Genomic DNA, 27264 nt, shown 5'->3' on the forward strand with positions numbered 1-27264 from the left:
AGAGGCTTAAGGGTAGTTGAATGAATGAAAGGGCTGTCTCTTCACTAGAGGAAGCTTCTTGAAGGTGGGACCACATAAGGTTCATAAGAGGCATAGAGACTGCCTCCTGGGAGTCTAGCTTCCTGCCTGCACCTAACTGATGCTGACAGTTCTTTGCTGCTGGCGATCCATCGGTTATGCTCTCTAAAAATTATTTCTTCATCTGTGAAATGGAATAATAATGATAGAACCCACCTCGGAGTGTCCTTGGGAGGCTCACATGATTGATGTGGGAAAAATCCATGAGAAACACTTAGCTGTGCTTGACTGTGGCAAGGGGCGAATATATGGGTAGTTACAGTTCTCTGTCTATCCATCCATCTATCCATCCATCTATTTATCTATCGATCTATCCCTCTCTTCCCCCTTCTTCTTCCCCTTCTTCTCTGAAGAGCTTGCTCTGTCTACAAATCTGATAAATGGACAAAGAAAGAATGAGAGGGAACTTGCCAGGGGAGTATTCTGGGGGCACCAGCCAAGATCCCATTGTCCCCATTGTCAGTCTTTATAACGAATGATGACTAATGTGTGTGAAACACCGGGTATTGCCTGGCGATGCTCTGCGTGCTTTACAAATATGTAATTCTGTACTCTCATGTCCTGTGGGGAAAGTAGTATTAGATCCCCACTCTGCCCTGTTCAAATTTCTGACACACAATCCATGAGCTTTATAACATGAGTGGTTGTTAATTATAACAGAACACACGTGACTCAAACTGTCCTCAATTATCAGAAAGCAAAGACTATCAAAGTGGGAAGGGAAACCCATTCAATAATTTAACACATGTACATAGATGGTCTTCTCCTGTGTTAGAGACTGAGCTGGGATGTTGTTATGAATAGTCAATTTAGAGTTAGGCAAAGTGGGCATGATTGCTCCCATTTTACAGATGTGGAAACTGAGTCTTAGAGAGATGAAGTGATCTACTTGGTGTTAATTGACAGTAGAGATAAAGTAGGTGTTGGAACCAGATCTATCTGGTTCTAAACCTTCCACCAGACTCTGCCCTTTTGAAGGCATTTCAGTTAGGGGGCCACTCTGAACACAAAAGATTGGTCCCTGGCTTCCTAGCACTTATAGTGTAGTAAGGGAGGAAGGCAGGAAACAGATAATTACACTTGTTGTAAGAGGTTTGAAGGTATTACAGCAGTGTGAGTTGGAGAGCCATGGTTTTTTTCTTTTTATTTTAGGTTTTGACCACACCGTGTAGCAAGTGGGATCTCAGTTCCTCAACCAGTGATTGAACCCACACCCCCTGCATTGGAAGCACAGAGTCCTAGTCACTAGACCACCAGGGAAGTCACGGTAATGCATCCCCAAGAAAGTGACATTTAAGCAGAGCTCCTGGTCATTCTATTTGTCCATCATCAATTCCATCCCGAACAATTCTAAGTTACTAGTTTTCTTTTCACCCAGTATCCACAGAAAATAAATTTTATATAGTATCTCAGTATACCTCACACACACACACACACACAACGAGCTGAAACGATTTTTACAAAATTACGCTTGGGCTTACTATGAGCAACGTGTGCTGGTATTTTCTATTTTATTTTATTTTTTAGAAAGACTGGTTGCCATCTGTTAATTTGGTTCCTGATCCACGTTTTGTGACCCATCCTTTGAAAAACACTTTAGCCAGCCTTGCTAGTCCCATCTCCCCTCCCAGTGATCGGGCTGGAGAGAAGCAAGAGACTAATTCTAGTTAATGAATCATGAAGGATTATTGCTGGGGCGGGGGTGCTCTGGGGAGGTTATATTCTTATATAACCAGCTCTAGGGGAAGGGAGGGGTGGGGCAGAGAAGGAGAGAGAGAGGGAGAGAGGGGAGGGGAGAGAGAGAGGGAAGGGGGGAGGGAAGGCTCCAAGCAGCGTCACTGGAGGGACACTCCGGGCCGTCTGCGGTCCGATGGTGGTGATGGTGTTACAAGAGGGAGCCTTCTTCCTCTCGGTCCTGTAAATTGCCTCATGAAGAACCTCTGGTCTGAGACCCGAGCACAGGTGGGTGGTCTCGCTGTTTCACAGGCTGCTCCCGCCCCCCTTGGCTTCCTTCAGATCAACAGGGAAGAGACAAGAGCCCCTGCAGCTGATGCTGCAGAGTCTCCCAGTCCTTGACCCGATCGGAACCCAGCACTTGAACTCATGTCTAGGATCCCCGTGGCATTTCCAGGTGGGCAGTGAGGCGGGGCATCAGAGACGTTGGCCTTCTTACCTGATACCTTTTCCTCCCGGCGCTCATCCCGAGGATGGTCCTGTGGCCGCCAGCAGGGGGCGTCCGTTACTGCCAGCTTTCCAGTCCCTGGACCATTCACCGTCTCCGCCGGAGACCCCAGGGCTCTCTCCACCACCTCAGTCAAGGGAAATTAGCACCGCCTCGCCCATCTGACTTGCTTTGAAGTCAGGGTAGGAGAAAGGTCAACATTCACATTTGTGACTCTGGGAAAAATCACATAATTCTCTCTGAACCTCAGGCTTCTCATCTGTAGAATGGGGATGACGATGGTCCCTTTGCTCATGTCAGAGGGCTCTTGGGATAGAAGACAGAAGGAGGTTCCAGCCCCGTGTTTTCCAGTCTCTAGGTCAAAGAGGAAGGGGTCCGAGGTGAAGTGTGGGATTGTCAGGAGGGCTGGAATTAGCCTTCACTTTGCTCTGTCCTTTTGGGCCGGGCACCCAGCAGGGAGCCCGGTGGGTGTCCTGAAAGGAGCTGAGCCTCAGACAAGCAATCTGACAACCTCCTCATCCGCATTTCTGTCCTTCAGAAACATCAAACTTGTCCCCACTTCAGGGCCTTTGCACTTGCGGCTTTTCCTGTCTGGAATGTTCTTTCCCTTTCTCTTTGCAGGTCTGGCTCCTGCTTATCCTTCAGGTCTCAAATCAAAAGCTATCTCCTCAGAGAGGCTCTCCCTGGCCACTCCATCTAAGATTGCTCACCGCCCTCTTTGTGATACGAGTCTCCAGGTAAAATTATCTTGCTAATTTATTTCCTTGTTTGTTGCCAGTCTCTCACCTAGGATGTAAGTTCCATAAGGAGCTTCTTGTGTCCCTTTTACTGCTGGACCACCAGACCTCAGCACAGGGCTTAATGTACAGAGTTGTCCAATAAATATTTGTTGAGTAAATGTATGAAATGTTGGACTTCTCAGGTGGTGCTAGTGGTAAAGAACTTGCCTGCCAATGCAGGAGATGCAAGTGATGAGATTTGATCCCTGGGTTGAGCAGATCCCCTGGAGGAGGGCAGGGCAACCCTCTTCAGTATTCTTGCCTGGAGAATCCCATGGACAGAGGGGCCTGGTGGGCCACAGCCCATAGGGTCACAAAGAATCAGACACAGCAGAAGCAATTTAGAACAGTACAGCGCACAGCACATGAAATGTTGGTGAATTCCATGTGTTTGTAAAGACTGGGCCAGACGCTTCTTTCCATGTGTATCTCACATGGATAGGAGGAAAGTTCCGTTAGCCCCCACTGAAAGGAAGGGAAAACGACATACAGAGAGACCTAATGATTTGTTCAATGTCACACAGCTACTAACTAAGTGGTGGAGTCTGAACTCTGCTGTTTGTTAGCTGTGTGACTTTGGGGAAAATAGTTAACCTCTCTGAATCTCAATTTCTTTGCCTCTAAAAAAAGATGACAACAATACCATCGAGCTCTTACACTTGTGTGAGGTTTAAAGCAGATGATGTACATGGGGGTTTTTACAGAGTTTGGGGCACATCTGATGGCGTGCTGGAGCCAGCTCATGAGAGCCAGTTGCAGGCATCTCTTCCTCAGTCCTCTTCCAGAGACAACATGTGGGTTGCTCAAAATCACATGGCAGGAGTATTTACACCATGGAAATCAGCAAACACTATATATGAGGGCTTTTTTTTTTTTCTTAAAGAACCAGTTGTTAAGCATTTACTAGCAAACTCCCCACACATTGCAAGCATCCAGCAAACGCTAGCTATTATTATCTGTAATGCTCTCATTTTTATAGGGGCAAAAGTTCATGTAATACTTGGGAAATTAAAAAAAAAAACATGCGGGTGAGTCACTGCCTAAGCAAATGACAAGGCAGCTTTTGTGGGAACGGGAGGTGGGATGGGGGCTGGGCGTCGTGGGAGACCAGCGTGCTCCTCGGGGGTGAGGACAGACACCTTTGGGGAGTGGGTGGAAGAGTGGATGGAGTGCAGCCAGCTCAGTGCAATTGCTGACTCACAGCCTAGAAACGCCCCAGAGCTGAGGGCGTGGGGGTGGAAGGGGCAGACGGTAGGATTTCTGTTCTCCATCCTTGTGAAAACCCAGCCACCGAGATGTGCCTTTGGATGTCAGTTCCATTAAAGGACGGATCAGATGCGCGGGCTTGAAGCTCCACCCGTGTATCCTCCCCCAGTAATGACATGTGACTGCAGGGACCCCGAGTCGCTGGGCTCGCCTTGAGTCCTGGCATTCAAATAAACATTGTGGTAACAACATAGAGTGAAAGGGAAAGTAATTTTATTTTTAGTGGAGTTTCTGGAGAAAACCCACAAAACTGTTTTAGAAAATCCCATTTTCTCATCTCAGTGTCTCAGTGTTTCATCCTCCAGGCAGCAACGTTGTGAATATTTTCTCTTTCCCTCTTGTTTCTAACCTGCCTGCCTTCCTCCCATCTCAAAAGTATCCATCTCTAGGGCAAATATGATACCCAATCCATTCTTCTTCCAATCAACCCTCATTTTCAACGGGGTTTTCAATTGGGTAAAACCTTAACCCATAACATTCAGTGGAGTGGAGTAGACCAGAAGGGAATAGATAGACTGCACTAGAATAGAACAGAATCAGATATGAGTACATGGACTGGGATGGAACAGGACAGGGTAGAAAACATCAAAGCAGCTTGCACAAATTAAGACTAAATGTGGGGTCTTCCCTGGGGGTCCATGGCTAAGAATCCGCCTTCCAGTGCAGGGGGTACAGATTTGATCCCTGGTCAGGGAACTAAGATCCCACGCGCTGTGGAGCAACCATGCCCACGTGGGGCAAATACTGAAGCTAAGATCTCTGGAGCCTGCATGAGATGAATGAGTCTGTGCGCCACAGCCAAAGAGCCCGTATGACACGAGGATGATCCCATATGCCGCAACTAAGACCAGACACAGACAAACAAATGAATAAATATTTTTAAAAAACTGTTTTTCATTAAACTTTTATTTCAGTGTGTGTGTGTGCACACGCATGCATGCTCAGTTGCTTTGGTCATGTTCAACTCTGCAACCCCATGGACTGTAGCCCGCCAGGCTCCTCTGCCCATGGGATTATCCAGGCAGGAATACTGGAGTGGGTAGCCATTCCCTTCTCCAGGGGATCTTCCCCATCCAGGGATCGAACCCAGGTCTCCTGCATTGCAGGTGATTTCTTTACCATTGAGCCACTGGGGAAGCCCGTGTGTGTGTGTGTGTGTGTGTGTGTGTGTGTAGTTGCAAAGAAACAGGTATTTCCTGTGTGGGTTGAGGTCAAGAAAGTTTCAAAGTCATTATTTTGGCATGTCTTCTCGAACTATAGCTTTTCAGTCTTTGCAAAACTGAAATCTGTTTCCCACCCTCCTTTACAGATGGGATTCCAGTATGATTGGGGTTCTCTCGCTAGTGGGAAAGAACCCGCCTGCCAATGCAGGAGATGTAAGACACAGGGGTTTGATCCCTGGGTCAGGAAGATCCTCTGGAGGAGGGCATGGCAACCCACTCCAGTATTCTTGCCTGGAGAATCCCATGGACAGAGGAGCCTGGTGGGTCAGAGTCCATGGGGTCACACAGAATCAGACACCCCTGAGGCGATACACGTAGCACGGACATGTGCAATTTGGAAAGTGGAAGTAGAGTTGCAGTTTCGTTGCTCCTATTTCTGTTGGTAAGCAGTGTCCTGAAAGCCCAATCCCCATGTACAGCCGTGCAAGGTAGGGATGCTCTGCCCTTCACCTGGGGATGCATCATTCACGCCGTGCTATGGACCACTTCCCCTAGAGGTGCGCCCTGCGGTAGCCCTGCTGGAGGTGCAGGGATCTTAGTATTACGGGACTAATTTTTTGGGAGTTGAAAGGCCAAGCCTGGGCATCCATGTTTTTTAGGGGCAAGTCTCCCACATGCAGCCTGGCTCTGGTTGCAGAGGCATCTTTCTTATCCATGGACACAGCTAAGAGAGTGCATCCTGAGAGCCAGCAGTTTGAATGGTGCTTCCCAATTTCTTACCTTCCTGATTATCCCAGAGCCGAGCTCCCTGGTTAAGGCATTTCTGGACCCTCATTCCTGGAGATCCTCTCCTCTAGTACTTTGGACTCATTCCCTGTATTAAATATCTCCTGGCTTAAGATACCTAAGGAATTTTCTTTTATCTGTAATCAAACCCTAACTGAGAGGGCACCCAGTTCAGGTCACATTAGTTCTTTTTAAATTAGATCAACTTAGAGTTTCATACTTCTTTTTCTTTCAAACTTTAAACTTTTTATTTTGTATTGGGGTATCAGTTCAGTTCAGTTGCTCAGTCATGTCCGACTCTTTTCAACCCCTTGGACTGCAGCACGCCAGGCTGCCCTGTCCATCACCAACTCCCAGAGCTTGCTCAAACTCATGTCCATCAGGTCGGTGATGCCATCCAACCATCTCATCCTCTGTTGTCCCCTTCTCCTCCTGCCTTCAATCTTTCCCAGCATCAGGATCTTTTCCAATGGGTCAGTTCTTCGAATCAGGTTGCCAAACTATTGGAGATTCAGCTTCAGCATCAGTCCTTCCAATGAATATTGAGGATTGATTTCCTTTAGGATGGACTGGTTTGATTTCCTTGCAGTCCAAGGGACTCTCAAGAGTCTTCTCCAGCACCACAGTTCAAAAGCATCAATTCTTTGGCGCTCAGCTTTCTTTATAGTCCAAATCTCACATCCATACATGACTACTGGAAAAACCATAGCTTTGACTAGATGGACATTTGTTTGCCAAGTAATGTCTGTGGTTTTTAGTATGCTGTCTAGGTTGGTCATAGTTTTCCTTACAAGGAGCAAGCATCTTTTAATTTCATGGCTGCAGTCACCATTTGCAGTGATTTTGGAGCCCAAGAAAATAAAGCCTCTCAGTGTTGCCATTGTTTTCCCATCTATTTGCCATGAGGGGATGCCATGATCTTAGTTTTCTGAATGTTGAGTTTTAAGCCAGCTTTGAAGTCATGCATATAAATGTAACCAACCCTCACTCCCATCCAGGTTGGCACATAACATTGAGTAGAGTTCCACGTGCTAAACAACAGGTCCTTGTTTGTTATCCATTTTGAATATCGCAGTGTGTATGTGACCTTATCTACCCATTACTCAGATTGCACACAAAGGAAGACCTAGAAACTGACTCAGAAGCAAGAAAACTTTTTTTAGATGTGTAGGAGTGATGATGAAAAGATTGCAAACTCCTATTTTGTTTTTTTAATCCCTATTGTTATAAACAACAACAAAAGACAACTCATAGTTTTATGGTACTTAATCAGGATTTATGTGCCCCCTCCAGATCCACTCTAGCCAGAATTTGGAGGGGAGCAGAGGGCATCAGGGGAGAGAGGAGTGCTTGGCCCTGGGGACCCCACAGCCCCGCTTTCTCCTACTCTGCCAGCTTGGGACGACAGGCTGTCCACACTCCTAGGTTCATGGCTCCTTCCTCACAACAAAATCACCCAGACCTCTGCTCTGGCCATCATGTCCCCTCCTTCTGACTCTGTCCTTCCTTCCTCCCTCTTATAAGGACATTGTGACAACATTGCCCTCCCCCGCACACACTATTCCAGGATAATCTCCCCATTTCAAGACCCTTGACAATCACATCTGCAAAACCCCTTTGGCCATGTCAGGTGACATACTCACAGGTTTTGAGGATTAGGGCGTGGACCGCTTTGGGGTTATTCTGTCTACCACATGCTTGGTCCCGAGGGAGCTGGCCTTGGGACGCAAAGCTGTTGGCTGGAGTCTGATGCGATTCTCCCAAACATACTGGCTGTTCAAGTGGAAATACTTGGCTGGGATATCTTCTTACTGCTTAGCATCTTCCCCTTTGGTCACAAATTCAGCCTGCTTCCAGTGCCTGATCATTCCCTCCTGCAAGCCCCAAATCTTCAGGAAGGAGCTGAGACCAGAGAGAATGCAATTCCACCTCCTGGTATTTCCCTGGTGGTCCAGTGGCTAAGACTCCGAGCTCCCAAGGCAGGTGGCCTGGCTTCAATCCCTACAGGGAACTAGCTCCCATATACCTCAACTAAAGATCCCGCGTGCAAGTAAGACCCAGTGCAGCCAAATAAATGAATAAGCAAGTATTTTAAAACATTCTACCACCAGGTATCTGGCTGTTTAGGTAATTGTTACTAGCCCTTTCTCAGCTTCTGCTTGAGATGCTAGGAAAACTGTGGAAGACCAGACAGATAGCATGGAATTTGCATGCTTGTGGGCATGTCATGAAATACACCATCAAGTAAACAAACAAAAGGAGAGAGCTAAATATACAAATGCATATGTAAGACAAGAAAAGATATTGATAGAGTTATGTATAAAGATGATAAAACAATTTGATATGAGAGGTTAGGGGTTAGCAACCATTTTATTTAAAGAGCCAGATGATAAACATTTCTGATTTCCTACACCATGTCTGAACTACTCACATTTACCATCATAGCAAAGGAAGTCTGAGACTACTTAAATAGGTGTATCAAAGGTCCAGTAAAACCTACTCATGGAAACAAGGCTGATCTGGCCCACAGATTGGAGCTTGCTGACTCCTGTGATAGAGGAGAAGTAGGTGGGAATGGGAATTTTAGGTAGAGTAGTCAGGGAAGTCTTCTCTGAGGAGGTGATATTTGAGCTAACGTCCCAATGATGCGAAGAAGCCGGCCGTGCTTGAAGGAAGAGTGTTCCAGCATGTGGGAATAGCAAGAGCATCACCTTGAGCATCACCAGCCTCTGGGGAGCTTAAGCCCATGCAAGTGAGGGAGAGGCTGACTCCGTCAAGAATTTGTAACCCAGGCAGGAAAGATATCTCAAAGTGATAACTTAGGAGAGTTTAATGAAGGCACGGGGGGGCGGGGGGACTTGGTGAAGGGAAGGATGGGGACATCCCCAAAGACCTGTTTCTGGTAGACTGGTACCTCTGGGAATGAAGCAGGAACTGCAGCCACAGGACAGGGGTCACCCAGAGCAAGGAACGCAGGCCTCTGCCAGGAGGTCTCCCGGACTAACATCCTGACCCCTCTCCCCACTCCCACGTTAGACCTCCTGCCAGCGCATGCTGTTGGCTGAGTCCAACCAGAGGTCAGAGGTCAAGGGAGCCAGAGTGACAGAATCTCTAAAGGTCAGATGCCTGGGAAAGAGAGCAGGTGAGAGAAAGGCAGAAAATGACCTGGAGGGAAAGAAGGGATGCCAAGCCCACAGGGTAAGGAGTTACGACGGTATTATACTATCGATAGGGATGGAGTGGCCATAAACTACGATTACCCAGCAACATGAATTTCAGATAAACAACAAAGATGGGTCTTGTGTAAGTATCTTCAGGATACTTATAAGTAAGTATCTTAAGGATGTACTTATACAAAATCTGTATTGGTGTTTATCCGAAATTCAAATTGAACCAGGTATCCTGTACATTTATTTGCAAAACTTGGCAACCGTAGGTTGGAAACCCCTGAAGGAACCGGGAGGAAAGGAATAACAATCTAATTTAGAATTTAATAAATACAATATATTTATAAAATCGAGAAAATTTTAATGACTATAAATAAATCCAGAGGATTCAGGAACATGTAGCTAAGTTCCATGGGCATTTCAGACACAATCAGGGTGCAAAGTCTCCAACTACGGGGGATAGCAACCAATGCAGCCTGGACAGATGCCCCCCGACTTGCCCGGAGGAAGCTTGTCTGCACTGTGCATCATCCTTTTCTGTTTATCCAGGCCTTTGCTGCCCAACGTCTCATTCCATTCTTACTACGTTTCCATGTGCAAGCAGGTCACATTAATTGTTGCTATGCAGTCCTTGTTCAGATATAGAAACCAAGGCTCAGAGAGGGGAAGCAATCTACCCAAGGTCACACAGGGAGGCAGCAGAGGGGCCAAGGTTACAACTCAGGCCTGGGCTACGCCAGAGCTCTTTCCCCTCGGTCTCACCGCTCCGTGTCCTTCCAGGCATCCAGCAGGCCTGTCTACCTGTGCGGGGCGCTTGCTGCCCGGCCTGGGGGTCAGGCGCAGGAGGAAGCGTCTTGCGGCTGCGCCGGCTGGCCTCGGTGCCTGTCATATCTTCGCTGGAGACGGGCATGAAGGTGGCGGACCCTCCTGGCCTCCTGGGTCCTGAAGAAGGAGGCAGCGATGCTGTGCCGCAAGCGGCGGGCATAGGTCTCCAGGAGGACTGTGGAGCAAGCCGCGAGCTGCAGGGCGCCCGCAGCTAGGGGCGCAGCCGTGTGCGGGAGCTGGGCGGGCAGCAACGGGCAGCTGGGGGCAGTGAAGCGCAACTCCCAATGGAAGGAGTTGTGAGCAGAAAGGTAGGGGTTCTCCGGAGGCGGCTGGTTGAAGAGGAAGGGGATGTAGCCCAGGACGGTGTAGGCAGCCTTCAGAAAGGAGGGAAAGGTCAAGTCAGCAGACACCCCGGCCGTTCCCTCCCCACAAACAGATGCTTGTAGGGCTGGACGGGTCCAACTTTCCCTGCCCGCGTGTCTGCAAACTGGGCGCAGAAGTAACCCCTACCTCCTGGGCTTGAGGAGGGCTGAATGAGATCAGGAATCAGAAACAGGCTTTTTGCCGAATGAAAAGCACTAGACAAATGCTACTTTTTATTATTATTACTCTCTTTGCAGAGAATGCTTTAGAGAAAGCCAGTTCATGCCTACAGGCATTTTCTCTCCTCTGAGCCCTTCGTGAATATTTCAGACGTTCTAATCCATCAAATAAGCACAGTTGTATGAGGCTGATTCTATCAGGAGCCTCATTTAAAAGATGGGAACCGAAGGTCACACTGAGGGTGACACGCAGCCCCCCGAGGGGTCGGCCCCAGCGAGGGTGGGTCCCAATGTCCTGCTTCTATTAATACGTATGTGCATGCTCAGTCATGTCTGATTCTTTTGCGACCTCATGGACTGTAGACCACCAGGGTCCTCTGTCCATGGAATTTTCCAAGCAAGAATACTGGAGTGGGTTGCCATGCCCTCCTCCAGGGGATCTTCCTGACGCAGGGATCAAACTTGCGTCTCTTATGTTTCCTGCATTGGCAGGTGGGTTCTTTACCACTAGTGCCACCTGGGAAGCCCATATAGAATAAGCACTCAATAAATATTAACTACTAATATTATTAGCTCAGAGTCTGATACTTTGGCATGTTTTACACAATGGACTTCTGGGTGAGATCTCACCATTAAAGAGAAAAAGATTTGTGGCCAAAGAGATTAAAAATCACAAAACTAGATGAGATAGTAAATTTTTCTGATAGTAAATAGATGGTATTTTATATATCACTATTAAAATAGTAAATATTTTAGGCTTTGCAGGTCATACAATTCCTCTTGCAAATATTCAACTTCGTAGAGCAGGCATAGATAATACACGGACATGGCTAATTTGAGTCCAATAAAACTCAATTTACAAACACAGCAAGCTGGCAGAATTGGCCTGTGGCTATTGTTGGTGGACTCCTAATCTTGACCATTGGTAAGGTCACCTCTAGTCTATTATCTATAGATGTGAGCTATTAATAATAGCCACTACTTATTAAACATCTCCTATGTGGCATGAAGCCTACTAGATACTTCTAGAGACAACCACTTGTTAAGGCTCTTGGTACTCTTGTAGGGTAAGGCGGATTGATCCAGCTTGTACACATGAGAAAAATGAGGCTGGGACATGATGTCACGTGTGTAGAGTGACTTTGGGGGGCAAGTTATTGTGAATGTCTCTGGGTGATAAGGAGTGAAAACAGAACCCACTGCCTTAGTCTGTCCTGAGAATTAAATGCGTTCATCTGCCAAAGCCTCTGGATCCCATGCTTATCCAAGGACAAAGACTTGCAGGCAAGTAAAATTCATTTTGAGTCAAGAATTTAACAAACCCTATCCTTTCCCTTGGGCTTCCTGGTGGCTCAGATGGTAAAGCGTCTGCCTGCAATGTGGGAGACCTGGGTTCATTCCGCGGGTTGGGAAGATCCCCTGGAGAAGGACATGGCAACCCACTCCAGTACTCTTGCCTAGAAAACTCCATGGATGGAGGAGCCTGGTGGGCTACAGTCCACAGGGTCGCAAAGGGGCTTCCCTGTAGCTCAGACGGTAAAGAATCTGCCTGCAATGCAAGAGATGCAGGTTCGATCCCTGGGTCAGGAAGATCCCCTGGAGAAGGAAATGGCAACCCACTCCAATATTCTTGCATGGAGAATCCCATGGACAGAGGAGCCTGGGGGGCTACAGTCCATGGGGTCGAAAAGAGTCAGACGTGACTGAGCAACTAAACAACAGCAATCCTGTCCATCAAGGAGATGACTCCATTCACACCTTCCAGTCACAGCACTTACACTGTACTTGACGGTGAGCGTGACAGGCACAGTGGGCAGCTCCCGAGCCCAGTCCACAGCTGCCTGCGCCAGGAGGAAGGCCACGTAGTCTGTGGCCACCGTCACCGCCGTGGCCATCAGGAGCAGGGTGAACAGCCCCAGCCTCACCAGACAACTCAGCAGTTCCGCCTGGGACAGCCTCGGTCGGGCTGCCCAGAGCAGCCAGGCTGGAGGGGAGGCCGTCAGGTGGCTGGCCCTGACCTCTGCCAGCCGCTGAGTCAGCTGCTGGGTGGCATAGATGTTATCAAACCGCAGGTCGGTCAGGTAGCGGTGGAGGTACCAGGCCGAGTCCAGCAGGAGGCCCAACATAAAGAGCCCGGTGACCACCCTTTGGGTCCCCAGTGCTACCCCCCGGGCCGAGGACTCCAGGCCAGAGAAGTCCTCCAGGACCTGCTGGGTGACCCTGAGCATGTGGAGCCGGAAGGCGGCGGCGCTGTCACCCTGGGCCTGGAGCGTCAGGCCTTGGCTGCCCGCCTGGCCGTCCGGGCCCAGGGCCTGGGATGCTGTCTGCAGCCGGTGAGTGGTGTTGAGCAGACTCTCCAAGGAGCCCTCCGTGACGCACCTCAGCACCTGCCCGGCGGCGCGCAGGTTGGCCAGGACGTTGGGCACCACGGCGACGGTCAGGGTGGCGGTGCTCCAGGACAGGAGAAGCCGGCGGCCCTGCTCCGTGCCCAGCGTGGGCACACTGAGGGCAAACAGGCAGCGGGCAGGGGGCACCAGGCCCAGCCCCAGGAAGGCCAGGAGGCCGCAGGCAGTGGCCACCGCGGCCGAGGGCCCGAGAGGATAAAGCAGCGAGGATGCTAGCCAGCAGTAGGTCAGACTCGCGGCAGCAAGGGCCAGAGAACCACACAGGAGGACCTGGGTCAGCAGCTGGCCACAGCCGGCTGGGACGGGCTGGGAGTAGGCAGTCCAGGTGGCCTGCAGCAGGGCAACGGCCTTGCGGAGCCCCGAAGACCAGAATCTCCACCTGTACACAGGTAAATGGGGGAACCTCTATCAGGAGGGGAGGAGGGTTGCCTGTTTCCCCCGTGCTCCTGTCCTTAAACACGCTTCCGCTGTTAACAGGCTCCACCCCCTTAGCTACAGAGGTGGCCACACCTCCCAACTGGTGGGCCAATCAGAGTAACCCACCCCAAACCCACATGACCCAAGCTGAGCCAATCAGAGCCTTCCCCAGGACTATTCTCACTGAGTTGTCAGGAGAAGAACCTAGTTTACTGAGGATGTATATCTGGGCTGTTTATGTCTGGTGAGGGCAACTGGTGCAGGGGAATGAAAGAGTCATGGAGAGAGAAGCACAGATGAAAGAAAAAATGCACGGGAAAGAAATAGGGAGAGGTGCTGCATGTGTTAGTTACTCAGTTGTGTCCAGCTCTTTGTAACCCCATGGACTATACACCCCCACCCCCACCCCCAGTCTCCTCTGTCTATGGAATTCTCCAGGCAAGAATACTGGAGTGGGTAGCCATTCCCTTCTCCAGGGGATCTTCTCAATCCAGGGATGGAACCCAGGTCTCCCACATTGCAGGCAGATCCTTTACCATCTGAGCCATCAAGGAAGTCCCAGCGAGAGGTGCTATTTCACTTGACTTCTTAGTTTTGGTCAGCTCACTGTGTGACCCTTGACATTCCTTCTTTATAGACCTCAGTGTCTCCTCTATAATTTAGAGGATGGGGAGAGTGGACCAGCTGATCTGAGGAAAATTTCTCCTCTATTATACTCTTATTTATTCAGTCGACAAACATTTGTTAAGCAGTTACTATGCGCTAGTCATTGGAGAAACAGGAGTGAATAAAACAGAGAACTTCTGACCTCATAGAGCTTGAAGCATGATATCACTGAAGCATGATAGCAGAGGACTAGTAAGAAGAGCCGGGTTCTGGATATGTTTTGTTGGAAGAACCAACACGACTGGCAGACTGGCTGTGGGTGGGAGAGAAAGAACGGGGGAGTCAGCATGACAGGAAGGTTTTGTGCCTGATGAGCTGAAAGCCCCGAGGTGGTGTTTCCTGAGATGGGAAACCTGTGGTTGAAACAGCCTTGAGTGGAGGGGGCAGAGGGGAAACTGAGACGCCAATTCAGCCATTTGGCGGAACTGCGGTGTGTGATTGAAAACACAGTCTGGAATTCAGAGGAGAGACCAGGCGGGAGATAGAAAGCTGGGAGTCATGGATTGATAGATGGTCTTTAAAGATGGGGAAGATGAGACTCTTTAAGACCGTGTGTAGCCAGGAAGGAGAGAGCTCCGAGGACAGACCCTCGTGGCACTCCAGAGGTCCTGGGCTGGGAGGTGAAGAGGAGACTGAGAGCAAAGGAGACTGAGAACCAGGCCAAGTGGGGCTTGGGAAGCCAAGCCACTGAAGTGTTTCAAGAAGAAGGGAGTGATCCAGTGTGCCAAGTGCTGCAGGTGGGTCAAGAAAGATGAGGGCTGAGCAAAGACCATGGGATTTAGCCACCTGGAGGTCACTGGTGATGTGGACAAGGGCAGCTTGGAGGCATGTTGGGCCAAAACCTAGCTAGAGTGGACCCATGGGAGACTGGACAGAGAAGAACATGAGATATAAGTGCAGACAGCAGTTTCAGGTCATTTGTGCAGTAACGGGGCTGAGAAATGGTATAGTAGCTGATGTGGGAAATGGGACCAAGTTTGTTTAAGCTGGAGAAACTCTAGCGTGTTGGCAGATGGAGGATCCAATCAACAGTGGAGGCAGTGATGAAGGGGAGGGTCCCTGGGGTAATATCCTTCAGTGGGTGGCAGAGCATGGAAGCTAGGGCTGGTCTTAGAAAGGAGCAGGGGCCGTTCATCCTCAGTAGTAGGTAGGATGGCAGAGAAAATGGGCACAGGTGATGATGAATGGACAGACAAGGTGTGGGCACATATGTATCAGCATCATCCAATCCACACAGAACAGAGCAATAGTTAAGTGTGTGACCTCCAGACTGCTTGGGTTAAAATCCCCACTTCACCACTCACCATCTATGTGACCTTGGGTAAGCTTCTTAACTTCTACATGCCTCAATTTTCTCATCTGTAAAATGGTCCAACAGAAGTGTACCTCACAGGGTCATTTTGTGTCTGGTACATAGCAAGTACTATGTCAGCCATGATCTATCATAAGAGCATCAATTTCACCAGTGTAGGGACTTGGTCTCTTTTGATCACTGGTATACGCCAAGTACCTAGAATAGTGTTTGATGTATAGTGGGTGCTCCGTAAATACTTGTAGACTGTTACATGTTTGTTTCTGTTTGTTCAGGGTAGCAGGAAGCCAGATCAGCATTGATGGTGAGAATGCTGGAAGAGATGATGGAAATTTGAAGATGGAGAAGAAGGTGTAAAATGTTTGTCCAGGAGAGTCAGCGAGTAAATGAACTAGGGAAGTTATATACATGCTGGGCAGTATTGAGGACCCACTTGAGGATAGAGATGATGAATTACGGTCTTCCCAGCCCCTGATGACATTTTAATTTGGGACTAAGCTTTCTATTGTATAATTTATATTCAGAACATGATAGCTGCTAAAATGATAGCTAATAATTTAAATGATATTGGAATGGAAAACCGGTTCTAAGTCATATTGTGTACCGTGGTGTGCATTGAATGTTGTAAATGATAAGGAATCAGCTGCCATTCACTGGGTGTTTACTCTGAGCCAAGCACGATGGCAAGCAGTAAGCGTGCATTTTCTCATTCAGTTCTCACAACAACAGTCTCACAGACATTATTATTACTCCCATTTCACAGCTTAGGAACGTGAAGCTTACAGAGGTGAAGATTTCCCCGAGGTCACAGAGCCAGACAATGGCAGAGCTTGAGACCTAGGCTCATACCCATCAGGCTCGTTGACTGTTTTCTTGCCTGTGGCCCCCAGTGTCCAAAGTCCCCAGACCTACCCGGTCCTGATGAGGTGTTCAAGTGTCCCCCCGGGGGGCCTCATGCTTCCTGAACAGCAGCAGATCTGGGCAGGCGGGCTCAGGCAGCGATGGCAGGTGGAGGGGAAGTGGGGGGAATTGCGTCCTCCAGGACTTGGGAAACCCTGTCACTTCTGCTTTTCTGCCCTTAATTAAGTGCTCCTGATGGCCTTGTCCCGCCCTGCCTGGGTCCACCTCCCAGGGGGTTGGGCAAGCTGCCTCATCCTCTTCTGGCCAGCAGGAGTTGGTGGAAGGTGTGGGAGGAGAGAAATCGTCTTTTACAAGCAACACTACTAAACCTGATAGCAGGAAGGTAGAATTAGTCCCATTTCACAGAAGAGGAAACTGAGGCTCAGAGAAGCCATGCAGCTCATTGGTGGTGGTGCTGGGGACAGACCTCAGCTCAGCTTCTCCTTTCCCTCTTGCTGCAGAGTTATGTGCCCCCAGAGGAGCCTGGTCCCTCACTCTTAGGGGGTGGAAACCCACAGGAGACCACTGGACCTCTGCTATGACTCTTTCTGATCATCAGTGGCTCTGGACCCTCTCTCAGCTCCCTTCCTGTCTTTATTCCAATGTGGACCTGGCTTTGAATCACAGCTCTGTCCCACCGCCACCCCCCGCCCCCCACAACCAGCTGTGGGAACTTGGGCAAGTGACCTCGGGCAAGTGACCTCACCTCTCTGTCTCAGTTTCCTCCTCTTAAACGAGAGTGCTTATAAGAACAGTTAGCATTTATTGAGCACTTGCTAAGGATGAGGCATACTTCTATTCGTGTCTACAGACTCGCTTCTCCCAACAATGCTGACTGTTATTTCCATTCTTCAGTTCAGAAAACTGATCCAGAGACTTAAATCCCTCAACCCAGCCGCTCAGCTAGTGATAGGTAGAGCCACAATTTATAGTCAGCAGTCTTGTTCCAGAATTTCCCGGTCAGCTCCTGGGCCCTACTGGTGGGGAGGGAAGTATTCACAAGATTCACATTGACGTTGGGATGCATCCGGCCCTGGCAAGAGCAGGCATTCAGCATGAAATCCCTGTGTCCACCATGGGCCCTACTGCAGTCAATGCCCTGCAGGTACACTTCTAGGCTTTTCTGAAAGCCAATCTCTCCCTGGAAAGCAGACACCCCTCCCCTGCCCCTCATCCGACCCAGAATCTCTGTGCCCATCACTGCCAGCAGGACCATCTGCCCCAGGAGGCCTCTCCTGAGCTCTCAGCCCCCTGCCCTGCAAGACAGCCTGGTGCAGGGGGCACACCTAGGCGACATTCCAGACGCCCTGTCATTTCTAAGGACATTGGCCGGGTCACTTGCTCAGGCCTGAGGGAGGGTGTCTCACGACCCAGATAAGGGAAGTGACATTCTCATAGTCATGTAGTTGCGATGAGACACCTGCAGCCCTCAGAGGGCCTAACACCCTTCCTGGATCACAACCTAGGAAGCTGGGCCACTGTCAAGTCTGCCGAGAACTGGGCACCCACAGTAGGTCAGGAGCAGGAAATGCAGGCCCCTGCAAGGTAAGGAGCAGGGTGAGCCAGATGGAAAGAGCAGTGAGCTGTCACGTGGAGACCCTTCGAAAAGCGTAGCTTCTACTCTGCTCCCTGAACAGAGGGTTGAAGCCCCTTGAAAATGAGGTCCAACGTTACCAGAGTGGCTGGTTTTTCCAAAGATGCCACTCATTCCCATTTTTGTGTGAAAGTCCCCCAATTTAAAAGCTAGCATTTAAAATAAAATAAAATAAAATAAATAAAAGCTAGCATTTTTTAAAAAACGAAAAACCATGGTGCAGGCCAATCTTGGTAGGTCTGTGGGCCTGCACGAGGGCTGCTGGATGACAGGCTCTGCAGGGGTAGACCCCCGGGGACTGGCGCAGGGAGCTGTCTAGCTGTTTCTCTGCTGCAGGGACCCTGGGCTGGAGGCCGCAGACCTGCACTGAAATGCCAGCTGTGCTGCTTAGCGTGCTGTGTGACCCTGGGAAAGACACTGTCCCTCTTTGAACTTTAACAGATTCTGCTACGAAGAGAATCCTAGTACCTACTTCTTAGGGTTGAGAATTCGATGTGATGATGAATGCACAGGGTCCAGTAAACAACGTATAAACTTTCCAGGCCTGTTCCTTTCAACCTGGGCTAACAGCTTGGCCTGAGTGAGCCCCAGGCTTCTCAGATCAGACTGTACAGGCCTCTGCGATGCCCACTGGACCAGAGCCCTGGCCTGGGCCTCATCACAGAGGAGACTTCAGATCCATGTGGTGGTTGGAAAGGAGAGTCTTGGGGAGACACTGTCATTTGCTTGGTTCTCAGACTGGCATCAGGGAGCTGATTGGTTAAGAACCATGTGGGTCATCTCTCCAGGGCCTCTGGTGGATGCATAAAATCTGGGAGGATGGGAGCAAAGGGAGGGACGGGGCAGAAAATATTTTTGGCTTTTTTCAGCAAATGTAGGCAGTCATTTCTGCCTATATAAGTGCTGGTCTGAGTTCAGGCCCACAACATCCGGACGGAGTGTCTGAATCATCAAAAATAGAATGAACTTTGTTGAGGGGAATTTCTGGGAAGAGGATTCAGAACCATAAGACAGAACAGAAAGAGGAAGTGGTAAGCCTTCAGATCTAGAATCATAACCAGAAGTCCATAGAATATCAGAGTCATTGAGTTTTATAGCTTGTGGGTATCGTATGTTGCCACCATCCATCCCATTGGCTTGAGAAGGTGGAGAGGTGGCTAGACTCTTATCAAGTCGGCAGTGCTCACCAAGAAAAATGATGTGAGTCACATACATCATTTAAAAATTTCTAAGAGTCACACAAAACTGAAATTAATATAATATTTTATCCAACCTACCACATCCAAAGTATTATCCTTTCAACATGTAATCAATATAAAAAATTGTTGAGGACCTGGATGAGGTGCACCCAAGGATCCCCTTGTATTCTGGCTTCTGTTGGTGTGATGGTAAATTTTATGTGTCAACTTGGTTGGGCCACAGTATCCAGATATTTGGTCAAATGTTATTCCAGGTCTATCTGTGAAAGTGTTTCCAGATGAGATTTTACATTTAAATCAATGGAGTTTGAATAGAGCAGATTGCTCCACCCTGTGTGGTGGGCCTCATCTAATCAGTCAAAGGCCCGGATAGAACAGAAGACCGACATCTCCTGAGCAGGAGGGGAGTCTGCCATCAGACTCACTTTAGACTTGAACTGCAACTCTTTCCATATATGTGCATCTTGTTGGTTCTGGAGTACCCTGACCAATACATCTGGGTTGGGGAGCCCCAGGAGAGCTGAGAGAGAAAGGGGAGGAAGATCCAGGGTGGCTACCTCCCTATGGGGTCACAAAGGACTGGATATCTCCCTGGACTAAAGTTGCCAGCTTCAGGTCAGCATCTGTCCTTGAGTCCCCAGGCTGGAAAGTGTTTCTCCATGGCTGGTCCTACCTCCCATCACCACCAGGGTCCATGCTTTCTCTTGTGGTTCCCATAAGCGACCATCTGCTCACACCTTGCAACTAGACCTTCTACTAAAATCTCCTCACATGAGCTAGTTTATGTGTTTACCATCTCTTTTTGAGACCCTGACTATGATGCCCATCTCTCAGACGGGGAAACAAAAGTCCAAACAGACAAGGATCTGCTTAAGGTCATAGAGAGGATATGGGTGGAGCCAGCTGTCCAATGCGGTTCATTGAACTCCTCCTCAATGACTTTTATTCCCCTCATCCCCATTTCCCATCAGGGTTTCCACTCCTCTGCCCACACGACTCTACTCTTCCATTTGATGTACATGCTGAAATCTGTTCATGTCCTATCACTCCACATTTCATCACTTCTACCTGTGGCCATGTTTCCACAGTGTGAAATAACCCCCCATTCTCCAGTGATGGCCTCCAGCTCCTTGGCACCTCAAACAACACTGGCATGAATATCCTCCTATATTGTCTCTTCAGGGATGCAGGGGGTAGTTTTGCTGGGATATAAGCCCAAGAATAGGATGGGCCACAGGGAATGCCGATAGTGGATCTTCCTGATTACTGCCAAGGTGCTTGCCAGGACAACAATGACCGTTCACTGTCTTGCCAACAGAACACGAGGGTTTCTGCGTCTTCCCATTTCGCCATCACTCACTGTCTACTCTAGTTTTTACTAGTCTGATGGGTGCATTGTGGTTTAACTCGCACATATCTGATTACAAGCGACTTGAGCATCTCTTTAGACACCTGCTGGCCACTTTCACACCCCTTTTCAGAATGGCATATTTCTATCTTTCACTCCGTTTTCTCTCGAGTGCCAGGATGGAAGGCTTCCAAAACTGGTGGTCAGTCACCTTCTCCCCTGTTTGTGGGTGACACGCCTCCCATCAAGGAGCAAAGTTATTTCCCTCCCGTTGAACCAGGCTAACCCTGTGACCTGCCTTGATCTAACGATGTTTTGGACTCCCAAGCCCAGGCCTTAAGGGGCCTTGTGGCTTCTGCTTTTGCCTTCTGAGAAGTCCACTGTCATGTACAACAGCCCAGGCTGAACTCCTGAGAAGCCACATGACCCTTGGGGTGTCCAAAGCCACCGTGGACATTCCAGCTCCAGCAAAACCCGCAGATGAGTGGCCCCACCCACACCATGTACAGCAGAGATAAAACCATACCTGCTGAACTCTGACTAAATGCAGAAATATGTTGCCTTTTTAGGCCCTGAACTTTGGGCTGATTTGTTATGTAACCACAGGTAATTAAGTGCTTTGTTTTTGTCTCTTTTGACTTCTGGGTGTTTCTTGTGTGTTACAGACGAGTTACTGGTATATTTCTAATGACTCTGTACCACCCCTGCTATCCCCCTTCCTCCCGCAGTACGTGAGCACATGGCTGACTCCTACTGGCCTTAGTCCAGTGCCGCCTCCTCAGAGAAGTCCTCCCTGACCACCCCAGCTAACATAGCCTCAGAGTAGGTTTATCACACTGGCCAGTTCATTTTCTTCTTAGCCCATATTATGACCCAGAGTCACATTATTTGTTTACCTGTCTACTCTCTGTCTCCTGGGCTAAGAGCTATGTGGCTGGGGACACTGAACTAACATGAAATAGTTTCTAAATTAATACTGTTGGATGAATAAATGGAAGAATAAATGAATATAAAAATAAGCCAAATAACCCTGGATTAAAGAGTGAGATTGTTTTGTCATAATTTCTAGCATAGATTTATTTATCAAATATTTACTGAGCACCTACTATGTGCCAGAAACTGTTCTAAGTACTGGACTTACAGCACTGAACAAAAGAAAGTTTCCATTCTCATAGGTTTATATTCTAGAGGGTGAGAAAATTAATAAACAAGAAAATAAATAATATAGCATCCTGACTAAATACTAAGAAAACTATAGCAGCATAAGGGGATAAAAAGTAATGAGGTGATATTTAGACCTGATGGTCAAGAAAGCTTCTCTGGCGAGGTGACATTTGAGCAGAGACCTGAATAAAGTGAGGAAACAGGCATATATTTGGGAGCAAAGTGTTCTAGGCAATGGAAACAGCACGTGCAAAGGCCCTGAGGCAGGAGCGCTGGAGTGTGTGGTTGGAGTGGAGTGGAGAAAGGAGAGCAGTAAGGACATGAGATCAATTCTGCTGTGAAACCCCAAGTTCCAGAATGTGGGGCTTTGCAGCTCTTTTATGGCCACCAAGGCAAATGATTTCCAGGCCCAGGGTTGATTAACATTCTTTATTTTACAGCATTTTCGATCAGAAGTATTTGAAATCATGATTCATCTGGTGATAAGCCCCTTGGGTTTCTCTGTGAATGAACTTCTCCCCTACCCCTTCCTATGGGAGGGCACCCCCCAATCCCGGTGGTCTGTAACTGTGACTAAATCCTGAAGAACCCCCCCAATAGGAAGAACGGGAGCCTCTTCTCCCTGCCGCTCCCATGACTCACACGTACTGTTCCAAGAACAAGTGTAGTCCCCGGGGCGCGGCTCCCCAGCTGAGTTGCTTGGGGAACCACATCCCCCGGAGGAGTAGGAAGGGGGGGCCGTGAGCTTTCTGGGCTCACGCCTGGCCGCTGATTGCACAGACACTTCCTGAGCGCCTGTCGGGTGTCCAAACTGCACTGTTCCCGGGGCTGGGGAAAGCTGAGATGCTCCCTCTTGAAACATGGAAGGAGCACATCACAGCACATTCAGCACAGGCCCCACCAGCCCCCAGCTCAGGGGATGCTATCCTTGTCTGTAGAAGAGGATTATGGGGTTTCCCTGCCTAAGACACTGGACATTTTACAAGGCCTTGATTTCTCTTTTGACTTTTCTCTCTCCCCTGGAAAATGTGGCCCTTGCTAATCACACATGCTTACCATCTGGGATGGGGGCGGGGAGGCAAAGAGCGGCTCCGGGAACAAGAAGAAGCCGGCAGCCAGGAAGGCCCGTGTGGGAGGCGCCTGGCTGGAGGAGCCATGGGCCACACTTGGCCTGACCCTGGAACTGTGGCCACACTGATTCAGACTAATCAGGAAAATCCGAAAAAGCTTGGGTAGAAAGGTCTAGAACTCCCCTTGTGTGCTCGGGAGCCCAGAGAAACAGCAGAGATGCTCTGTGCAGTCTCCATGTCTTCAGGGGTCATCTGTCCCTCCCCCTGTCTCCAGGGACTGAAAATAACCCTGGCTTCTGGGTATGAGCAGAGGCGATATTCCAACAACTGGTACAGAAAGGGCCCCCACCAAGCAGAGCACACACCAGCTGGGGAACAGCTGGAACAGCTGGACTGGGACACGGCATCCCCGGCCTCTTGAAGGAAGGTGACCCCTAAAGGCAGGATGCTCTCTCCAGATGGTCACCTTGCATCATCAGTGAGGGATGCTAGCTGTTCAAGACAGACGCCACTCCGGATTGGCTTACTGTTGCTGAAACTGGGCTTTCTTGCATCCTAACCACAGGTCAACTCAGAGATAAAGGAGCTTGTTTCTCAGGCAGCAGAACTGGGAGGAAGCAGCTCCCTGAACTGTGTGGGAGACAAGAAGGTATCCTAGATAACGAGACTGTGGACCCAAGTGGACCACTGGAAGTCACCCTTGCTTGCTGTGTACTGGATCACAGAGAAGAACTGCTTGATCAGCCTGTGGGGTCCCAGCAGCAGAGGATGGCGAAATGCTCTGGGAGGGCCCAGCCCGAAGAGAGTTCCTGAGGGGGGCTCAGAGGGTCCGATATGTGCCGTTAACCAAGCTGGATGGCAGTGCTGTGACGTTGCTTAAGTGGATGTCGGCCCAGTCTGGGAAGGTGCCCAGCTGGAAGATGGTCTGTGCCCAAGTATTCATGGCCAAGCTGAGCAGCAGGACGCCCATCAGGTTCATCAGGAGTCCCGTCCGCACCTGCAAGGGAGCCCAGGGTGAGGGAGGGTTCTACTCGAGGCCCATTATACAGATGGGGAACCTGAGAGTCAGGAAGTCTTTCACCCAAGATGTCACAGCTGGGGAGAGATGGAGGGGGAACACAAACCCAGGACGGTTGATACCCAATAGGCTTCCATCTTTACACGCCCTAGGCTGACCCTCAAGGAGCTGAAAATGTCCCCTTTCGTTGAGTGGTTTCTAGCTGCCAGACGCTGTGCCATGCGGTTGTCATAGAGCTATGTCATTTACCCTGAAAGCAACCCTTCTAGGGTTGTTCTTATTATCATTCCCATTTTATAGAAGAGGAAAACGAGGCTCAGAGCAGTTGGCTCACCCAGCATCACGTAACTTGAAAACAACCTGCTTTGATCATTAAACATCCCCCAGCTTTGCATTTCCTGTCTCCTTGGAGGCAGGCCTGTGTCTCCCCTACCCTGCACCACCCTGGCCCCTGGAACAAAGAATGTGCTCAGCAAACACTTGTACAGTGAATGAGCCAACGAATGAATGAATGTCTGTCTTCCCGGGTCCCTGCTGCCTCTCTGCTGTCAGCTCTTCCTGCCTCTCACTCTCATTTTCTCTCCCTTTGTCCTGCTGGGGTCTCTGTGCCTGGAGACCCTACATCAGCTGGGAACCAACTGAGCAGATCCCGCTTGTCTGCCGCACCAGTTTAGGGCCTGCAGTCCCTGAACTCCATGGTGCAATCATCTCAGGCAGCCAGTGGAGGCGGAAGGGCGGTAGGAAGCAGGCCGAGGAAGAGGCTCAGGTTGGAGGAGAGCCTTGCTAAAAGCTGGGATTCTGCGCCCCCCGCAACTGTCCTCGGCTTCTGTCTCCTGTCCAGGTGACCCGGGACCGAGGTGCACCCCCACATCCCTGGTGTGGTTGCTGCTCCGTCTCCCCTAGAGATGCTGCTGGGCCCAGAGCGCTTGGCCAAACAAGTCAGAAAACAGGCTGTGCCCAGAGAAAGGGGAAGGTCCTTGTCTCTGAGGCAAGCTTTGGAAAGCAGTGACTGAGTCAGCGCTTCCTGAAATCGCCTAAGCAATCATCCCAGAGTGCTTGCTAGAAGTATCAATTCTGGTCCCACTCAGAATGACCTATTCAGGAATTGGGGGGCAGGGGAGAGCGGGAGTCCTGCCTTGATACCTTGCCCACCCCTGGTCCACCCACCTCTCAGGGCCTCTGCTAGAACACGCCTGGACTCACCATGTCTTTGACCAGCAAGTGTCCGGAGGCGAAGGCGATTGAGTTGGGGGGCGTGGAGACTGGGAGCATGAAGGCGTAGGAGCAGCCGACAGTGCCAGGGATCATCAAATACAGGGGGTGGACCCGCAGACGGATGGCCTGGGCCCGGCAGTCAGGGGCGAGACCCAAACAGAGAAAGACAGAGAAACCACACGGGAGGTGGAGACAGGAGGAAAGCGAGGGACACGGCGACAGATGGAGAGACAGGAAAAGAGCCAGAGATGTATGGACAGGGATGCGCGGAGTGATAGGGAACAAGAGAAACAAACGAGATGATGAATTTAAAGACACACGGAGCGAAATGCAGCCAGGAATACAGACACACAGGCCGAAGGAGAGACACAGACAAGAAGTGAACCATACAGAGGGAGACAAGAGAGAACGTTCCTGGGTTAGCAATGTTCCAAGGCCACGTGCAGGTTTATCAGGGAGGACGGGCAGGGGAAATTATTCTAGAACACTCCCTCTCCAACAGAGTCACCTGCAGGGCTGGTGGCCCCACCTCTTGCAGAGCTGCTGGGTCAGCATGTGTGGGGTTTGTTGGGGAGGGGGGCGGCGGTGGCAGCAAGAATTTGCATTTCTGACAAGATCCCAGGTGAGGCTGACGTGCTGGTCCACATTTTGAGAATTTTGAAAATGTGCTGGGACCACACATTGAGAATCACAATTCTAAAATCTCATGCCCTCTGCCTGGTCCTTCTCAAATGGTCCAAACAAGTAGGTAGAGAGCAGGGATGCTGCTAAACATCCTACAATGCAGAGAGCTTCACATAACAGAATTCTCTAGCCCCAAATGTCCATAGTGCTGAGAAACCCGGCTTTAAAGGGAAGTTAGAACTTTGCCTCCCGTTAGAATTTCTGCTATGGTTATCGGTCTACTCAGATTTTCCACTTCTTTTTAGTCCATATTTGGTCATTTCTATTTTCCTAGAAAACTCTTTATGTCACCACGGGTTGCTTTTCCCAAAGGAGGCCCTCTGGTGTGCTTTGAAAATATTTACTGTTTATGCATTTCTTAGAGAAAAAAAAAGACAGTATTTTTAAAAAATCATGGTTCTGACACTTTTATGCATTTTGGACAAGAATGATGACAATTGTGGCCCCCCGTGGAGCTCCCAGGATCAAGGACGAGACTGGTGAGCCTGTGTTGGGGAGAGATGTTGCCCTCCCATCCCAGGACCCTGTCAGGACCCTCACCAGCTCCGCCAGGACGGGCAGAAAGATGATGATCGTGGCCGTGTTGCTGGCAAACTCAGTGAAGAAGGCGACCACCACAGTGATGAGCAGCACGGCCAGCACCGGGGGCACGTTCTCCAGGGGGTGCAGCTGCCCGCCGATCCACGCCGACAGCCCCGACTCCTGCGGAGGGAGGAAGCAAGAGCACCTCCTCACACCCAGCCCACCGCCGGCTGCCACCCCCGAGCCTGGGCCAGGTGGAAGTGGTTAGGATTGGCTACAGCGATGACAACTACACTCTTTCACATACAGGTTGACTGAGGTTCAGAGAGGGTAGGTCACCTGCCCAAGGTCACATATTCAATCAGCCTCTCTGCTTCCTGAGCTGCTCTCTACTCCATACTCCACAGGCCCAGGGCCCACACCCCTGGGTCCTTCAAATAATCCATGCGGTTTTCCCGATAGTTCGGTTGGTTCGGGTAGCCCTAACTTGAGTGGGAGAGGGGCACTGGATCTTCCATGTTAAATCTTCTCATCCCTCCAATGATAGCTATCACTTCCAAAAATATTAACATATTTATATAAAATATTCATTATTAAATGTATAATTATTATGTATCAGTATATATTAAATATATAATATATATGATATATATATCATATATAATAGAAAACATGCATCAGCTAGAGGTCAAATACAACACAATGAATGTGTGAGTGCTCAGCTGCTAAGTCATGTCTGACTCTTTGCAACCCTAGACTGTAGCCCACCAGGCTCCTCTGTCCATGGGATTCTCCAGGCAAGAAAACTGGAGCGGGTTGCCATTTCCTTCTCCAGGGGATCTCCCCAACTCAGGGACTGAACCCATGTCTCCTGCATCGCAGGCACATTCTTTACCACCGAGCCACCAGTGAAGGCCAGCTACAATGAATAGGATTACCAACAATAAAGACATTTATGATGA

At 49.5% G+C, this 27264-nt stretch overlaps 2 protein-coding genes and 1 long non-coding RNA gene across 6 annotated transcripts in view; 1 reads left to right on the forward strand and 2 right to left on the reverse strand.

The window, feature by feature from the left end:
* The first annotated feature begins 1900 nt into the window (after nucleotides 1-1900).
* Nucleotides 1901-16481, forward strand: LOC122682085. The gene is made up of 3 exons (XR_006337202.1): nucleotides 1901-2040; nucleotides 2882-2997; nucleotides 15864-16481. It is a non-coding gene; the product is annotated as an uncharacterized LOC122682085 (long non-coding RNA).
* Nucleotides 9766-16637, reverse strand: LOC122682084 (osteoclast stimulatory transmembrane protein). Its single transcript, XM_043884821.1, has 3 exons — nucleotides 16501-16637; nucleotides 12567-13572; nucleotides 9766-10620 (listed from the first exon to the last, which is right to left on the reverse strand). The coding sequence occupies exons 1-3, from the start codon at nucleotides 16542-16544 to the stop codon at nucleotides 10255-10257; spliced, it is 1416 nt and encodes a 471-aa protein (XP_043740756.1). The 5' UTR covers nucleotides 16545-16637; the 3' UTR covers nucleotides 9766-10254.
* A 5570-nt stretch (nucleotides 16638-22207) lies between these two features.
* SLC13A3 (solute carrier family 13 member 3) overlaps nucleotides 22208-27264 on the reverse strand; it is a 101631-nt gene continuing 96574 nt past the window's right edge. For all 4 annotated transcript variants that reach the window (XM_043883379.1, XM_043883380.1, XM_043883381.1 and 1 more), the window contains 3 exons: nucleotides 26321-26482; nucleotides 25085-25222; nucleotides 22208-23860 (listed from right to left, as the gene is read on the reverse strand). In XM_043883379.1, coding sequence (XP_043739314.1) covers nucleotides 23684-23860; nucleotides 25085-25222; nucleotides 26321-26482 — 477 coding nt within the window. In that variant the 3' untranslated portion in view covers nucleotides 22208-23683. The remainder of the gene's footprint in view (nucleotides 23861-25084; nucleotides 25223-26320; nucleotides 26483-27264) is intronic.

The sequence above is a fragment of the Cervus elaphus genome, chromosome 23, assembly GCF_910594005.1.
Source record: "Cervus elaphus chromosome 23, mCerEla1.1, whole genome shotgun sequence".
Taxonomy (NCBI): Eukaryota; Metazoa; Chordata; class Mammalia; order Artiodactyla; family Cervidae; genus Cervus; species Cervus elaphus.

What these genes read in the sequence shown, in the direction of transcription:
- LOC122682084 (XM_043884821.1), bottom strand. Translation starts at nt 16,544, where the DNA reads ATGAGGCCCCCCGGGGGGACACTTGAACACCTCATCAGGACCGG. An exon ending in GAACACCTCATCAGGACCGG is followed by an intron (nt 13,573 to 16,500) that starts GTAGGTCTGGGG and finishes ACCTGTGTACAG; the next exon opens with GTGGAGATTCTGGTCTTCGG. An exon ending in CGCTCACCGTCAAGTACAGT is followed by an intron (nt 10,621 to 12,566) that starts GTAAGTGCTGTG and finishes TCCTTTCTGAAG; the next exon opens with GCTGCCTACACCGTCCTGGG.